The sequence below is a fragment of the Chelonia mydas genome, chromosome 10 (assembly GCF_015237465.2).
Source record: "Chelonia mydas isolate rCheMyd1 chromosome 10, rCheMyd1.pri.v2, whole genome shotgun sequence".
NCBI classification, from domain to species: Eukaryota; Metazoa; Chordata; order Testudines; family Cheloniidae; genus Chelonia; species Chelonia mydas.
The window spans coordinates 30,452,127-30,470,594 of record NC_051250.2 but is presented as its reverse complement, the minus strand read 5'-3'; the positions used below and the strand labels follow the sequence as shown (position 1 = coordinate 30,470,594).

The 18,468-nt window shown below is 46.4% G+C and overlaps 1 protein-coding gene across 1 annotated transcript in view; it reads right to left on the bottom strand.

Moving 5' to 3' along the window:
• Positions 1 to 12,164, bottom strand: part of IL20RB (interleukin 20 receptor subunit beta) — a 33,454-nt gene extending 21,290 nt beyond the window's left edge. The window contains exon 1 of the mRNA XM_027818203.3: positions 11,876 to 12,164. Within this exon, the coding sequence (XP_027674004.2) occupies positions 11,876 to 11,945 (70 nt within the window). The 5' untranslated portion in view covers positions 11,946 to 12,164. The remainder of the gene's footprint in view (positions 1 to 11,875) is intronic.
• Positions 12,165 to 18,468: the final 6,304 nt, after the last annotated feature.

Genomic DNA, 18,468 nt, shown 5'->3' with positions numbered 1-18,468 from the left:
CTATGCAATCTAGATTGTACTGTATAACTGATCTGTCCCCTTCATTATTTGCCACTCCACCATGTTTTGTGTGATCTGCAAACTTCAATAATGATTTTATATTTCCACCCAGATCAGTGATAATCATATTGAATACCATTGAGCCAAGAACAGATTCTTAGAGAACTTCACTGCCCCTATTTGTTGATAACTCCCCTTTACATTACTTTTGGGGACCTGTTAGTTGGACACTTTAATCTATTTAACATGGGCTACCTTGATTTTGATCAGTGATAATATTTTAATCAAGATGTCATGTGATACTAAGTCAAACTTCTTATATAGGTAGGTCTAGTTATATCATGTCAATAACATCTTTACCAACCTCATCGCAAACCAATGTCAAGTTTGTTTAACAAGACCTATTTTCCATACAAATCTGTTGAATAGAATTAACCATATGACCATTCTTTACTTCTTTATTATCGAAGTCTTGTATCAGACCTTCCATGGTTTTATCTGGGATTGACATCAGGCCCACTAGCCTACTTATCTGGGTCACTGTTTACCCTTTTTTAAATATTGGCACAGCATTAGCTTTTTTCCAGTCTGCTGGAACTTCCTCAGTGTCCAAGATTTGTTAAAAATCAGTATCAGTGGTTCAGAGGGCTCCTTGGCCAATTCTTTTAAAACTTCTGGGTGCAAGCTGATTTAAAAATGTATGACTTAAGCGGTTGCTGTTTAACAACCTCTGCAGTTACTGCTGGAATGTCAGGTATTTAATGGTCTCTGTACTGTGTGAATATGGCATCACGCTTTTTCCAGATACAGAACAGAAATATTTACTGAACACTTCTGCCTTTTCTGCATCATCAACAATTTTACCATCCTTCCCTAGTGGCACTTTAGGGTTCAATTTCCAGATCCCAGATCCTGAATCACAGCTGATGGGGCCCTGGGATGCATACTCTTCAGGAGTGGGTAGACAGGATCCTCACTCAACAGGATGAAGCTAATGGAAAACAGCTGTCTTCCCTGCCTAACCTGAATTAATCAGAACAGACCACGCCATCTACTCAGGACCTCATGAAATAATCTGGAAGGAAGGAAGAGAATTTCAACTTTGCTCTTCAGAGAGGAGCCTAGAGGACCCTGATGCTTTGCACCACTACTCCTCCTTGTGATAAGTTGGATATTGAAGACAAGGTTTAGGTACAGTGACACACAGAAGTTTCTCATTCTTACTGTACTTCACATAGTTTTATATAACTCATTAAATCAGTCTTGGAAATGTAAAAGTCTGCTTGCCCTTAGCAAGTAACTTTTTTTAATAGGCAAGTAAAATATTAGTTTTTAAGTACAATTACTGCCACGGGAAGGATGGATTAGAACATCTGAGCCTAGGATGACACATTTTTATTACAATTTTGCAAGATTTAATTCAATCGGCACAAAAGAAAGCTTAGGGTTCTGATGTACTTGTTCTGGTGTGAATAAATCCACTGAGGTAGATGATATTTACTTGCCTAAGAATATTTAACAGCAAATCTGAAAAGCAGTAACAGAAAAAGCATATGAGGGACACAGGTTGTCTCAATTATCATTCAATACCTAATCCACTGGCGCAAACTCCTCTCATAACTGGGCTTGAACAAATAAGGTAAATGAAGCAACACTCCTTTTCTGTCAGAAACTAGTTGTGAAACCCTCTGGCCTTACCCCTCTGTAGTAGCTGGTCTACACAGAGAAGAGTAGTCTGCTGCCACTACTAGTTACCCCATTAACTCAAGGGGCAGAGACCTGTGCAATGGATCTAAATGATGAGCCCTGAATTTCTGTATGATGGGATTTGTTTTTCAGTTTGCGTCTTAAAATAATTTAGGAAATTGTATACAAAACTGTGTTAAATGAATGTTAAGGTTGCAAAGTCAAGCACTCAAAAATCAGGGAATGACAGAGTTAGTTTAACCATATGCCTTTAGTTTGGCTCCCTTACATGTCTGCATTATGATACAGTCTCTAATTACATCAGCACATACTATTTTTCCCACACTAGCTCTGTCTCATTCAGCGCACAGGATGGATGGTGCTCAGGGACTGAATCAGGTGCTGTTAAATGCTTCAGTATCTTTCATTCTGGCATTTCCTAACTTTTGAGTCCTTGATTTTGGAACCTTAATGTTCTTTTAATGTAGGGGGGTTTTTTTATGTAAAGAGCAGTTACGAATTCTATCTTTAGGTTGCCAGTCATTTCCATTATAATAATTTGGCTTACAGCAGGACTTTGAAATTTGGAAAAGGGATAGTCCTGGGGCCAGGGAGATGTCTTTCGTTGACCCCAAGATGTTCTGATTTGGGAAAGTTATATCTTCATTTACAATATGTGTTTTCCCCAGTACACATTGTTCCTGGTTTGCTGCCAAAACCCACAAACATTCTATTAGTACTTCCCTGGAACCTTACTTCAGCTTGCCACACACAACTGCTCTGGATCAAACAAAGGCACAATGGATCATCCACCTATATTGGTAAGTACCCTGCAGCCAACAGCTAACTGTGTGGTACTAAAAAACCACCAAATTATAAGTTTGAGTCTTCCCTTTTCTGGGTGGTGGTAATAATTGTGGGCTTCTTACAAACCTTGTTATAGAGCAAGCCCTTCTACCCAACTGAAAGATAACACAAGCTAGGAAGAGGCCAAATTTTGAGCTAGATTGACTCCCAAAAAAAACCTGCCAAATCTAAGTACCCAACTGTGCTATCTGAAAAACAGGGCTACTAGTGTTTATGTGACTCATTGTTTCAGTATGTAATACACCCTTCTCAAGTATCTGGTTCACCAGGGACAACAGCTGCTGTAATCAATCCTTTAGCTCAAGTGCTAGAGGTCTGTACTGCAGTGTTAGGGCATGGCTCACTTGCAGATGTAGAGCACTTTGAGTTAAACCCGCCTTCGGAGAGCGCAGTAGGGAAAGCGCTGCAGTCTGTCCACACAGACAGCTGCAAGCTCACTGGCGTGGCCACATTTGCGGCGACTTGTGATGACATTGGGAGTGGTGCATTATGGGCAGCTATCCCACAGAGCACCTCTTCGCATTCTGGTGCTGTGGCTTGTGGGAAGGGTGCGGGGGGTGCGGGGCATTCTGGGTCCTGTCCCAACGCCCTGTGATGCATTGGTTCGCATCCCAGCAAGCCCTGTGCTTCTGTCCACATTTGGCGCCTTCTTTCAACATTTTTTGTACTGCGCGCTCTGTCTTCCCTTTTGGTCTGTGGGAATGGAGCCCGAACTGCTGAGGAGTATGCTGACGAGTCTTGCCACCACGTCACGTTTTGTAGTTGAGTTATTCCTTATGATCCAAAGTGACAGTGAGGGCTCCGACAATATCAACTCGAGTAACGCATATGACACGAGTTTGCTTGTGGCATTCACGGACATGCTCACCACCATGGAATGCCGCCTTTGGGCTCGGAAAGCAAGCACTGAGTGGGGGGATCACATCATCATGCAAGTCTGGGATGGTGAGCAGTGGCTGCAGAACTTTCAGATGAGAAAAGCCACTTTCATGAGACTGTGTGAGGAGCTCGCCCGCACTCTGCGGTGCAAGGACACGAGATTGAGAGCTGCCCTGATGGTGGAAAATTGGGTGGCTATTGCAATCTGGAAGCTAACAACTCCAGACAGCTACTGACCAGTCACTAACCAGTTTGGAGTGGGAAAGTCGACCGTTGGAATCGTATTGATTCAAGTTTGCAAGGCCATTAATCGCATCCTGCTCAGAAGAACCATGACTCTGGGTAATGTGCATGCCATTGTGGATGGCTTTGCACAAATGGGTTTCCCTAACTGCGGAGGGGCGATAGATGGTGCACATATTCCAATTCTGGCACCAGCCCACCTAGCCTCCGAGTACGTTAATCGGAAGGGGTATTTCTCTATGGTTCTCCAGGCGCTTGTGGATCACCGTGGATGTTTCATTGACATTAATGCAGGCTGGCCCGGAAAGGTGCATGATGCATGCATCTTTCAGAACACTGGCCTGTTCAGGAAGCTGCAAGCCGGGACTTTTTTCCCAGACCAGAAGATCACCATAGGGGAAGTCGAAATGCCCATTGTGATCCTTGGAGACCCCGCTTACCCTTTAATGCTGTGGATTATGAAACCGTACACAGGGAGCTTTGACAGCACCAAGGAGCAGTTCAACAACAGGCTGAGCCAGGGCAGAATGACTGTGGAGTGTGCTTTTGGCCACTGAAAGGGCCGCTGGCACTCTCTGTATGGGAAGCTGGACCTGGCCAATGACAGCATCCCCACGGTTATATCTGCATGCTGTACCCTCCATAACATTTGTGAAGGGAAGGGTGAACGATTCACTCAGGCATGGAACTCTGAGGTTCAACACCTGGAGCCTGAATTTGAACAGTCAGAGAGCAGGGCTATTAGAGGGGCCCACTGCGGGGCTGCAAGGATTAGGGATGCCTTGAGGGGGCAATTTGAGGCTGAAAGCCACCAGTAATGTCTGGTGCCCTGCATGGGAGTGAACTGCAGTGGTTCCAATGTTAGTAGGAATCTGTGTTTGCTGATGTAAGCAGAGTCAGGATGAGCTCTACCCTGACATCTGGTGGCGAGTCATGGTGGGTTGTGGAAAAGAACTTCAGGGGCTGATCTCATTTGCATAGGAACACCCACCCTGCCTAGATGGTCACTTTGGCTGCTGCAGGAGCCCCAGTTTCTCTGTTATTGGGGCAGGAATAAACTGTTATTATCCTGATTATGTGAATCAAGGACAGTGGAACTGTACTTGGCCTTTTGTTATGATGGAGGGACTCACCATCAACTAAGCAGCACTCACTAGGCAAGGGTCATGGGTTCCAAAACCCAGTGAATGGAGAGAGGCTGGGGATAGGTATTAATAGTTGGTAGTATGGGTTCCCTGGTGAGGGCCTTATATGCTAATTGCACTTCCTCCTCTCTCTACTGTAGAATATCAGAGCTAATTTTGATTCAATTAGGAGTCTAGTTACAGGCTGCTGAGCTGAATTCACTTTGGGCTAATGGTGCGCCAGCACTGAGGCTCCCCTACTACAAGCTGAAATCACTGAGTATTGCATTAAGTAGTGGGGGAGCCTGAAGATATATGGCGGAGCAGTTTGCGGGACGGCGAGCAGAGCAGAGCGGCTGGTGGAGCAGAACAGTTTGTCGGATGCCTGGAGCAGCTCATGGGGGCAGCTGGTAGAGCGGAGCCCCATGGAGAGGTGGGGCGATCAGCTTTGGACCACGTAGGTGCCCCTTAAACCCCCCCCCCCCATCTCCACCCAGGTTGGGAGGTAAAACTCTGCAGATAAACTTTTGAACACTGGGGCTGCCCTGACCAAGGACAGAGACTTTTGGGTTGTTGGACTTTTGGGACTTTGGGTGATTTGGGGTTGCTGGACTCAAGAACCAAAGGGAAAGGACACACCCCAATTTGCTTGGTGTTGGGTTTTTTGCTCATGGGTTGTGTTATGAATCCTGTTGGTGGTGTTTCCCCAACATAATGCCACATTGTTTCTCTATGTTATTAAAAGGCTTTTTGCTACACTCAGACTATGTGCTTGCAAGAGGGGAGGTATTGCCTCTTGGAGGCGTCCAGCGGGGGTGGTATATATTTGTCCCAGGTCACTGGGTGGGGGCTCGAGCCGGTTTTGCATTGTATTATTGGAATGGAACCCCTAGATACTGAACCCGGCCCTTGTTGCTGCCAACTCTGATGGGCAGAAAGGTTACACTATGCTGACTTGCGGTGCCTGTTTCTTTCCTGGGCTAAGGTATCTTTTACTTTATGCAATAATAAAGAACGTTTTCAAAGCCAAAAAATCCATTTATTGAAAAGAAAATTCATTTATTGAAAAGAAACACAACTGCTTGGGAAACAGAGAGGGCAAGAGGGTGGGGTGGGGAACGGTACAATCACAGATTTGTGTATGTCCTGTTATCATATTCAGCCTTCCTGTCTGGAGTGCTGTGCAATGAGTGCTGCACTTCAGGGTGGCTATACTGCATGGTGATGGGGGTTGAGTGCAGTGGGTAAGGGTCATAGTTTTCAGGGCTGGGTGGTGAAGCTACAGGTGTTGGAAGGAGCTGGTGGTGGTAAGAACCCAAATGTTGGGGAAAGTGGGTTGGAGGTGACATGGGGGCACAAGGGAAAGAGTTTTGGGACAAGGGCTGCCGGGGGAGCGGGGGAGGCGGGCACGGTAGCTTCATTATGCTTTTGAGCTGATCTGTGCTTTGCTGCTGGAGCACCGCGCATTTGTGCCAGCGCTCCTCATTCTGCTGGTGGATCCTCCTTTCACTGTCCCGCCACTCCTGAACTTTTTGATTTTCATGACTTGAATGCTGCATTACTTCATGCAACATGTCTTCCTTGCTTCTCCGTGGCCTCTTTCTGATTCTTTGGAGTCTTTCAGCCGGTGATAACAGACGGCTGAGATCTGAAGGTTGGATCTGTAAAGACAAAATGCAACACTTAACAGAGGCAGTATTGTTCACACCAGACAGAGCAATGATTCCCCTGTACTTAAGGGCAAGCACAGTCTACACAATAGCATAATTTGCCCGTCCCAAAGCGAGCGCACATAACCCATAGGAGCCCCAAAATGGTGAGTAAGCACAGGGTCAAGCGTGACTGATTGTTTCACGGCTCTACTGTCCTCTGGGTTTCTGTGCCTTGGGGAGAGCCAACAGCGGCAGCGGGCCCCTATACTGAACACTGTCCCCACATTTTCCACAGGAGTTCGTCCTGGAAGATGTCTCACTGCTGAGGGTGACCTGGGATGCAAGAGAGGGTCTTCTACTGCAATGCAGCTTCTGCCTGGCCCACATGCAGCTTGCCTATGTGCAGCAGTGGTCTCCCCACCCCTCACGGCACAGTGGACAAGTTAGCCTGACTGGGACAAGGACCACAGTGGCTCTCCCGAGAAACCTGGGCAAGCGCATTGCCCAAGTTCTGGATGAGACCTTTGAAGAGATCACTGAGGCCAATTACCGTGATATGAGAGAGCACATCAATGCCCTATTCCGCATCTAGGCATGCATGCAGCCCTAACCCTCCTCGCCACAAGAGCCCGCACTGAATAACTTCCTTCCAAAAATAAAAGCCGCTTACCAGGAACCTCCTCTGATGTTTGTCCTTCCCCAAGCACTGGCCGTCGCAACTGGCTACCTTCCTCCTGGCTTGAGAACAGCTCCTGGCTGCATGCGTCTAGGGATTCCAGGGTGTCTTCCTCTGCCGGAGCACCCTCGCTCCCGCTTTGCTGCTCCTCCTCCTGCCTTGTTGAACTGGGCTCTGAAGTGTCCATGGTGGTACTCGGAATGGAGATGGGGTTGCCCCCCAGTGTTGCGTCCAGCTCTTCGTAGAAATGGCAGGTCGCAGGGGCAGCACTGGAGCGGCTGTTTGCCTTGCGGGCTTTGCAGTAGGCATTCCACAGCTCCTTCACTTTAACTCTGCACTGCAGTGCATCCCGGTCATGGCCCCTTTCCATCATGTCCCTTGATATCTGCCTGAAGGTATTGTAATTCCTATGGCTGGAGCGCAGCTGGGACTGGACAGTTCATCCCCCCCAAACACTGATGAGGTCCAGCACCTCGCCATTGCTCTATCCCGGGGATCGCCTGGCGCGTGGAGGCATGGTTACCTGGAAAGATTCACTGAGAGCACTCCTGGCTGAGCAAACAGGAAGGGGATTTTCAAAATTCCCAGAGAATTTAAAGGGAGGGTCTGACAGTTGGTCACCTGAGGGCAGGGCAGTAGAGTTCAAAGTGATGACCAGAGTGGCTAGAACAGGCATTGTGGGACACTTCTGGAGGCCGATCAGAGTGCACTAACAGACCAGGGCATCCACGCTGGCGCCGCAGCGCTCCAGCCGGGGCCCAGCAATTGTTATGCTTCTTGTGGAGGTGGATTACCAGGAGCGCTCCAGCCACAGAGTCCAGGTGCTCTACATGCCTTGCCAGTGTGGACGCGTCATGAGTTAGGGCACCCGGGGCTGTTTAATGAGCTCTAACTCGCAAGTGTAGCCAAGCCCAAAGCTTCCACCTCTCGCAGCGGTGGAGTAATTGTGCCGACGGACGAGCGCTCTCCCGTCAGCATAGCGTGTCTTCACCAGATGCACTACAGCAGTGCAGCTGCATTGGTGCAGCTACGCCAATGTAACATGGTAGTGTAGACTTGCCCATAGTCTGAAGCCAGAGGCGCAACTGTGTAGCCAGCATGACAGAGGAGTGCAAGAAAGATTTCCTCAAATGAATTACCAGGAATCATAAAAGACACCTGACCCTGTAGCTCTCTGTCATCTTGTGGGGTCTCAGAGTCACTCCCCAGGTTGTGATCAGGAACATACACTCCATACACAGGATACATAATTCAATGTTTCTGTTAAATACCCAAACCAACAATTATTAATAAGCACCTCCAGCCACCCCTGTGTCACAGACACCTCATCAAAAACAATGAGGAAACCCTGTGATTAACCCTGGGAGAAAGGAGATGCTAAAGCCATCATAAATAGGGGAGTGGCAACTAGGAGGAGGGAGGTGATCATGATGGTCCCTTCTGGCCCATAGTCTGTGAGATGTTACCACTGTATACAGCATTGGGGAGAGCCATGCTGGACTGCTGCATACAGTTCTGCAGTCTAGATTTGGAAAAGAATGTTGAAAAACTGGAGAGGGTGCAGAAGCGAGACACAAAAATTATTCAAGGACTGAAGAAAAGGCCTGATCATGACAGACTTACAGAGCTTTATTATGCTGTACCTCCATGGGGAGACAATGTCAGGTGCTAAGGGGCTCTTTAATCTAAGGGAGGGGGAAGCAGAACAGGAGTCAATGGCAGAAAGTTAAAGCCAGATAAATTCAAATTAGACATTAGGAACAAATGTTAGCAGTGAGGGTGATTAACCATGGGAACAAACTAACCCAGGTGGAGTCTTCATCTCTTAATGTCTTCACATCAAGATCTGATGCCTTTCTGGAAGACATGCTTTAGCCAAACACAAGTCATTGGATTCAGTGCAGGGGGAACGGGCCTGTGTTATGCGTAGGGCCTTACCAAATTCACGGTCCATTTTGGTCAATTTCACAGTCATGGGATTTTTAAAATCATAAATTTCATGATTTCCGCAATTTAAATCTGAAATTTCACAGTGTTGTGATTGTGGGGGTCCTGACCCAAAAAAGAGTTGTAGGATGGTTGCAAGGTTATTGTAGGGGGGTTGCAGTACTGCTACCCTTACTTCTGTGCTGGTGGTGGCGCTGCCTTCAGAGCTGGGCAGCTGGAGAGTGGTGGCTGCTGGCCAGGAGCCCAGCTCTGAAAGCAGAGCTGCAGTCAGCAGCAACGCAGAAGGATGGCATGGTATGGTATTGCCACCCTTACTTCTGTGCTGCTGCCTGCAGAGCAGGCTCTGAAGACAGCAACGCAGAAGTAAAGGTGTCATGGTATGGTATTGCCACCCTTACTTCTGCACTGCTGCTGGTGGGGCACTGCCTTCAGAACTGGGCTCCCGGCCAACAGCTGCCGCTCTCCAGCTGCCCAACTCTGAAGGCAGCACAGAAGTAAGGGTGATAATGTCCTGACCCCCCTAAAATAACCCCGTGACACCCCTGCAATTCCCTTTTGGGTCAGGACCCCCTATTTGAGAAACACTGCTCTCCCCCATGAAATCTGTGTAGTATAGGGTAAAAGCACACCAAAGACCAGATTTCACGGGGCGGGAGGGGAACAGATTTCATGGTCCAGGACATTTTTTTTATGGCCATGAATTTGGTAGGGCCCAAGTTATGCAGAAGGTCACACTAGATAATCTAGTGGGCTTTTCTGGCCTTAAAATCCATTAATCTTGCCCTTCTGGTTCATTTCTTGCCTTCTGTTCCTTTCCCCTATTTAGAGGTTTGCATTGCCCTTGGGAATCTCTCTGATGGCATGGAGGCTCCTTAATTCTAAGTGTAAGGATTTTAATTTCTTCCCTTTTCCCTTTATGCTCTTTTTGACAAGCCTCCTCATTTCTGGGAAGTTTCCCTACATAAAAGTCAGTGTCTCTGGGCTAAATTTTGGTATCTTTCTTTGTAGATGTAGAACGTAATTACATTCTTTTCACTGTTGCTTAGTCCTAAATAACATGCAGGAGATTGTTAAAAAGTAACTATAGCTGAGCCACTATGTCAAGAATAGCCTCCCCTCTTGAGTGCTCCACTACTAGCTGCTCCAAGAAGTGGTTGTTTAAGACAGCTGTTTTCAGCCAAAAGTACTGTACCCCTAGGGGTACGCAGAGGTCTTCCCGGGGATACATCAACTCATCTAGATATTTGCCTAGTTTTACAACAGGCTACATAAAAAGCACTAGCAAAGTCGGTACAAACTAAAATTTCATACAGACAATGATTTGTTTATACTCCTCTGTATGCTATACACTGAAATGTAAGTACAATATTTATATTCCAAATGATTTATTTTATAATATATATGGTAAAAATGAGAAAGTAAGCAATTTTTCAGTGACAGTGTGCTGTGACGCTTGTATTTTTATGTCTGATTTTGTAAGCAAGTAGTTTTTAAGTGAGGTGAAATTTGTGGGTACGCAAGACAAATCAGACTCCTGAAAGGGTACAGTAGTTTAGAAAGGTTGAGAGCCACTGCTTTTGAAGACAATTTAGAAACAGAGAAAAGGAATAGGAAGATCTAACAGGTTTCCTAAAACTCCAGAACAAGGATTGTGGTCAACTTCTCTGCTCCTCATGCACAGGAAAATTAAAAACGAGAGATTTTTTTTTTTTGCAATTTTTCAAAATTTGGCCAGTTTTGTCACACTTTAAAAACAGTCATCATATGCTTCCCCATTCCACATTCAGCTAGTGTGGAAGACATTTCCTAAAAACATTAAATCATATCACTAAAATGGGGCCAACATTTCTCCTCTTCCCTTTATGGGAAAATGAAAGACTTTTTACACTTTGTGTAATGAAAGAATCCAGGGAGAGTCTGTTCCTGGCTCATGCAAAACTATTAGCCACCCCTGAGAGCTGCATGGAGCAGGAAGGAGCCGGGCAAGATACAGCATGATTCAGAAGCAGAGACTACACACTTATGAAACACAGAACCCAATGAATATTTAGTCCTGCCATGTGCGCAGGGGACTGGTCTAGATGACCTCTCAAGGTCCCTTCCAGTCCTCTGATTCTATGAATCTGAACGGACAGGCACTGTGTGAGGATCCTTCCTAGAGGGATTAAAGAGTTGTGGAATACATGGTTTGACGCAGAGATCCAACTGCTACTGATGTTAAGGGAATGATTCCCACTGGCTTTCTTTGGTGGGATGTGTCTTGGCCCCAGCATAAGCAGCACAGAAGAGCAGGCAGTAAAACACTTTCAGTCCCCCAAGATATCTACAGCCTTCTGCTTCACCTTTCAGGTCAGGCTTACATGTTAGTAACAAAAACTTTTTAAACTTGCACTCTGAGCCTGCAGCTGTAACACAGACAGAACCATCATTAAGGCAGTCTGGTCCAAAGAGGGCTTGTAGGGTCACCCTTTTAGATGTCAATGAAAACTAGGAGATACTACCAAAAGATCCTAGACACACATTATCCCCTTTGTCCCAAAGTTGAAATCCTCCTTTGGATCTGATAGTCCCTTTCTATCATTTGTTTACAAATTTCCTTTTTTAATCTGATTATTCCAGGGTTAGCTCAGGCAAACATTTCTAACTCAAGACCACTTGTTCTTAATCTTTTACAAACTGGATTGAATCTCATAATTTGAATACAATAAATGTTAAAAAGCAAGAGAAGATATTTGACGCCCTTCCCCCAAACGTACTTGTTATTCTAACTTGTGTCACCTTTGGGCATTTTGGCCATTTACCTGTGAGAAGAGGTGCAATCACAGAGCAGAGAATGAAGATGAGGCTTGTGAACATTTCACTCAGACTCATTGTCTTTGTCCAGGTTCATGCCATGTAGTTTGGCTCTGAGTTTCCTCTTCCCAGACAAGGAACACCATTCAGTCTATCCATGCTTTGAGCAATGTGGGGATTCTGAATCTCAGCACAGACTTTGTGTGGATGTCACTGCAGAGTGGAAACTGATCCTGTAATGATCAAGCCAGGAACAGGCATCCTCCTGCCTACACAGCCAGATGCATGGCTTAGGAGGGCGTGGCCACAAGGAGTGCCAGGGATAATTGCATACAATCATCTGCTTAAAGGGTTGTGCAATTACCCAGCTAGAATAGACAAGGACAGTTGCTCAACTAGAATAGACAAGGCTGTCCCTGTTTTAACTGAACAGCTACTACATGTATTAAGGTAGGCCATTGCACAGGTAAAACCAGATTCTTTTGCTTATTCTATTGCCCAGAACACTAGCCCTGTAATTACCAAAGGCGAGGAGTATCCCTTCCTGGGTACCTCACAGACACTCGATGCTGATGGTGCTGTCAATAGTAGCAATACTACAGCACAGACCAAGGTCATGAAGTTCTTCCTGGTTGCCTATATGCAGATCAATAACTCAGAGTTCAGGGAGTCTGTGAGACCCGGCACATCTCCCGAACCTGGTGTTGCAACAACTCTTGACAGTGAGAAGAAAGGAGATACGACGGCTCCGCAAGCCTGGCAGACAGAATTGATGGTAACACCATTGTGAATTCCAGTGCCTCCGCTGTCACGGTGACAGAAAGAGAGAGCGAGAACAGGGTGCAGGGAAAGGTTCTGGTGAGGGTGCCTGGTAGCAATCCGGCATGTCCCTTTTGTGGGGATCATGCTGGAAAACCAGCAGCTCTGAATATTCATCTTAAATGTAACCATGGTGGGACGACTGTGGAGTTCCAATGCTCCCTGTGTGAGAAAACGGATCTAAATCCCCAAGTGTACGAGATTGACATCACAGGACCCAGCTGATGATTGGCTTGTGAGGTGTGTGCCAGATGGTGTGGCACCAAATCAGATATCTCTCAACACAAGAGACTAACCCAGCCGGCACAGTGGTACACAACACAGAGCAAATCCAAGCCAGTCAACCTAAATACAACTCGCTCTGTGGAAAACACAAGAGTTATAGGATGGTCCAGGAAGAGTTACTCCTTACCAATTTTGGCAATATATACTTGGGCCAGAAGTATATTAATAAACTCATTGCAAAAGAATTGATCACCAAATCTGCTAAGCAAATTGGTGACAAAAGGAGGATGCTTGGCCTGACCAACGAGGACTCGGAGACCTCTTAGCTACGATGTGGAGCAACCATTTGTTATCTAGAAGTAAGATCTGATGGGCAGGGCCGGATTAACCTTTTGTGGGCCCGGCGCCAAACATATCTGTGGGCCCCGATGGGGGCAATGGAGCATGGTGCAGGGGGGTCGGTCCCCAGAGTGAGGGGCTGGCCAGGGGCCTGGCATGGGCAGCCCTGCTCCGCCCAGCCCAGTGTGAGGGCACTATTTACAAACTGGCATTTGCCAGACGCACAGTGGTCCGCCCAGCCCTGTGCTGCCAGCATGCCACTTCCCCTCGGGTGTGGGCCCATGCCGCACCACACAGCCCCCCCACCCAACACTGGAACGCCCCTCCGATTCCCTATGGCCAGAGTCGTCCCCCCACCCCCGACCCACTATGCCCAGTGCCCCCACCAGACCCTGCCACAAATGCCCAGTGCCATGCACACACCACCCCTGCCCAGAGCTCCCCTGCCCACAGCCTCACCACAACTGCCCAGCACCCCACACAGAACCCCCACTCCCTAGTGCCCCAACACACAGATCTTCCCTGCCCCCCTCACAGCCCAGCACCACCCCTGCTCCAGACACCCCCTTCCCCACACCCTGCCTTCCAGCCACACTCACAGGCCCTGCTGGGAGGCAACTGTCTGCCAGGCTGAGCCGCCAGAGCTGGTCCCAGGGCAGGGAATCACTCTGGCCCCTCAGGAGTGATAAGCCCCAAAACCACAATGGGGCTCAAAATTAAGGAAGGCCTGAAGGATCACAGCCATGAGGACTTTGAGACTAACAGCCACAGTGCATGGGTTGAGGGAGACCATAATGTCAGCTCTCTAGTGGAAACAACTTTCATTGGAGTTCTCTCCTCCTTCCTAATGAAAGAGACAAAGCCAGAAAAGAGATCAAAAAGAAAGCCAAGACCAACAAGAGGGGAAAGGAAAAATCTTGGATGAGAAAAAGAAGCTAAAAGAGGTACTTAACTGAGGTACCAAAAGCTACATGCCAAAGACAGGTGTAAACTTGCCTCTATCATCCTTGATGGCATTGAACACCTCCAGCACCAAGTCTCACTCAAATATGTCCACCATGTGTACAGGGATAAGTGGGAGACCAAAACGTCCTTTGACGGGTTGGGCCAGTTTAGATCTCATGTCAGGGCTGAAGATTTGCCATTTAACGTCCTAATTAATATCAGCTAAGGAAGTATTAAGAACATAAAAGAGAAGAATGGCTCCAGGTCCTGATGGTATCAGTTTGAAAGATCTTGTCCGTTTGGACCCTAACAGAGATATGTTGGAGGGGCTATTCAACAAATGGCTGATTACAGGTATAATACCTGATGGTATTAAGGAAGGTCCGTCACTACTGATCCCAAAAATGATGGACCAAGAGCAGCTCAAGGATATAGCGAATTGGAGGCCTCTTATCATTTGCTGTGGTTTTTTGAGAATGTTGAAAACAGGCTGGCTAAAGTGTGCCCATTAAATGAGAAACACAAGGGTTTATTGTGGCATCTGGCTGCTCAGAAAACCTGAATGTTCTTCACATCATAGTGAAGCAGGCAAAGAAGGACAAAAAGCCCCAGAGAGTTAATGACTCCTATGGGAACATTTATACACTTATGGAAGTGGGGAAGGAGTTCACACCTCCCCATTGGTATCAAAGTCAAGGTCAAACAAGGGAACCCCATGTTACCACTGCTAATTAACCTAGCTCTTGATCCTCTGATATCAGTGCTAGAAAAGTCTGGTAGAGGATTCTTGTATGGGGCACAGAAAGTGACAGCTCTCGCCTTTGCAGATGATTTGGTCTTGTTCAGTGACTTGTGGGAAGGCATGAATGAGATCACTGACATTCCGGGGTCCTTTTGCAGGCTATCCAGCCTGAAGGTGCAAGCTAGAAAATGCCACAAATTTTTCCTGAGCCCAACTCACAACTCATACACTGTCAACAACTCTGCAGCCTGGAAGATAAGTACAGATGGGCTGAATATGATAATACCGGGCAAGTCTTGGTGTGAAGGTTGATCTATGAAATGAGTTCTTCAAAGCTGCACTGTCCAATAAACTTGACACCTGGCTTGAGAGGATTGATAGGATCCATCTCAAGCCTTTGCAAAAACTGACATGCTGAATGGCTTCACTGGCCCTCAGGTTATCTATCTGGCAGATCCATACGGATTGCAGGAGAACTCTGCTATCTTCCCTCAATAACAGCATGAGGAGGGCCATTAAGGAGTGGCTTTCTCCACTGGCCAACGCCTGCATTCATGCCAGATCCAGGGATGGAGGTCAGGAGTGATGAGACTCGCTAGCCTCATCCTAGTTATTCAGACAGGGTGATTGCATAGAGAATTGCATGTTCCAGAGATGAGACATTTCTGAGCATTGCACTCACTAGTACAGGGGTCGGCAAGCTTTCAGAAATGGTGTGCCAAGTCTTTATTTATTCACTCTAATTTAAGGTTTCGCATGCCAGTAATACATTAACATTTTTAGAAGGTCTCTCTGTATAATATATAACTAAACTATTGTTGTATGTAAAGTAAATAAGGCTTTTAAAATGTTTAAGAAGATTCATTTAAAATTAAATTAAAATGCAGATCTTATCACTTTAGTGTGATCCTTGCCCTTGCTGAGTTTTCCAATGTCTGGCATATATTTGGATAGTTTAAGCTGCACACAGGCTTCTGAGTGATCAGTTGTTAACCGGCTCCGAGAGGGACAGAGGACAGATTTCGTGTGTGAAAATACCTGTTCACACAGGTATGTGGATCCAAATGCTGAAAGCATTGCACATACAGTTTTCTTCAGACAGTTAAATTTCACTGGCAGGGCCATTCAGCAGGTCAGAATAGAGGCCCCATAGTCTCTCTCGGTAGCTTTAAGTGCACTCCACAGATCTCAAAACTTTGATGCCCACAATTCTGAGCTTTTTAACTGAATGAGCTGCATTTTGAAATCTTCAACACCCATCCACTGAAATACAGACAAATCCAAGTCACTTTTGTTGAACTTCTCAGGTTTAATTAGAAAAGAAAGCATTGGGCCAATTCGCTGGAAATCTTGAAATCTGTCAGAAAATTCTGATTCCAGTTCTTGCACGTACATTCCAATCTCATCAACACTGACAGTGCAACGTGTCGATAGCTCTTTTATGTGTTGGAAGTAGCAGAAAGTCAAAGTTTGAATATCCCAAGAAAAAACTTCTAGTTTTACAACAAATGCCTTCCAGGTTTCATAAAGATCCAGAACTGTTTGCCCTGCACCCTGGAGACGGAGGTTGAGTTGTTTAGGTGAGCGGTGATGTCAGTTAGAAACATGAGCTTACACAGCCATTATTCATCATCCAGTTCAAGGTAGTTTTGTCCTTTTTCCGACAAAAAGACCTTAATTGCATCAAAACAGTTTACAAAGCGCACCAAAACCTTGCCATGACTTAGCAACCAAATGTTGCTGTTAAGTGAAATGAACGGACATCTAATTTTGCTTTCTTAGGAGCTGACATTTTGTAAAATGTACCCCTCAACTTACAGGCCAGCAGCCGGGACCCAGGCAGTATGAGTGCCCCTCAAAATTATCTTGCGTGCCGCCTTTATCACTCATGCCATAGGTTGCTGATCCCTAGGCTAGTATACTGAGGAGGAGTTCAGCAGACTGTGGCTGGCAGCATGTGAGAATGAAAAGGTGGCACCTGCGAGAACAGACCAAGTTCTGTTCTTTGACGATATCAGAATATCAATATAGAGTTTTTTACCCATTCAATGAGCGGGAGATGCTGGCTTCCAGGGTCAAATACCCAATCTCCTGTAGCTGGAGAGATGCAGACTTCTCTAATGGAAAGAACTACCATGCCAAGGAAGCTGGGTCAAACATTTCCATAATGATCCAGTCAGCTATGATTGGATCAGGAACCACATGCATTTCAGAGTGCCAGTTCCCAACAGCCTTAAAGTTGAGAATGAATATGTATTCCACCCAGGAATACCTAAGGCATAAGAAAGACAATCCATTAGTGAGATATAGACACTGCATAATGGCGTGAGGGTCTAAAACTGCAGAGCTTCTAGGTAGTTAGCAGCTCCATGCTGCCACCTAGCAATAGCTGCATTGAGTCTGCACTCCACTGCCCATGACCTGCTATGGACACAGACCACGGAACATCCCACCTCCAGGGGTCTGACAGGCAGCAGCCCCACAGCTTCTACCTGGCTCCTCACCCTATGCAAACCTCAGGGGCGGTTCTGGAAATGTCCAGGCCACAGTGTGGGTTTCCTGTAGCTGCCAGGACTTGATCAACTCCTGAACTCCTGGCTTCGACCTCAGCTTGATTAGGACTTCGCCTTCTTACTCAGACCCTGAAACCTGACTTGGACTCTGACTGTTGGTATCATCCCTGGCCTGGAATCTGACTGTGCATTTCTCCGCTACTCCCTGCCTCAGATTTGCCCCTGCTCTTACCCTTGGTCCTGACTGCATGTGTTGGGATCCTGACACACTGTTCTGCTATGAATTGTTATCTCTCATTTTGGGACAATGCCCGGCTGTCCAACATGCCTGCATAAGGAGGCATAATAAGCTGTGTGAGATTTTGGTAAAAGAGGCAAGGAAACTTGAGTGAGTTGTATATCAGGAACCAAAACTACGTACTGATGATGGCAAACTGAGAAAAACAGACCTTTTATTTGCCAAGGATGGAACAGCCCATATGGTCGATGTCATTGTTTGTTTTGAATATAGGGAGAAAGCATTCATGAACGTAGTGGCAGAGAAAGTACAATATTATCATTCTGTGACTGAACAATTAAAAAAATTGACAGGGGCCAAACAGGTCACCTATGATGGTTTCCCCACCGGTGTGAGAGGGAATGGCGTAAAATCAATGACAAGCTTTTAATCACATCTTGGGATGTTGAACTACAGGCAAGGACAAACAACTAGACTGTTCAATCAGAGAGTCCTGCTGTACTCCACAGATGATATCAACATCTTTGCCAGCATAAGGAAGAGTGCTGGCAACCCTGCTGATACCAAGCTCGATGGTACTCCAAGGCGACATGTAGAAATTTCCTAACAACTATACCCCTTAATTCATGACTGCGTTCACTGAACATGGCAAACTGGGTTGGATGGGCCATCTGGAGTATGGCACTCCCCAAATAACCTGAAAAAGAAACCAGTGGAGAGGGGTTCAAATAGCCAAATGCCTCACCATCTAATTAGAGATGCACATGAATGGATGAATGA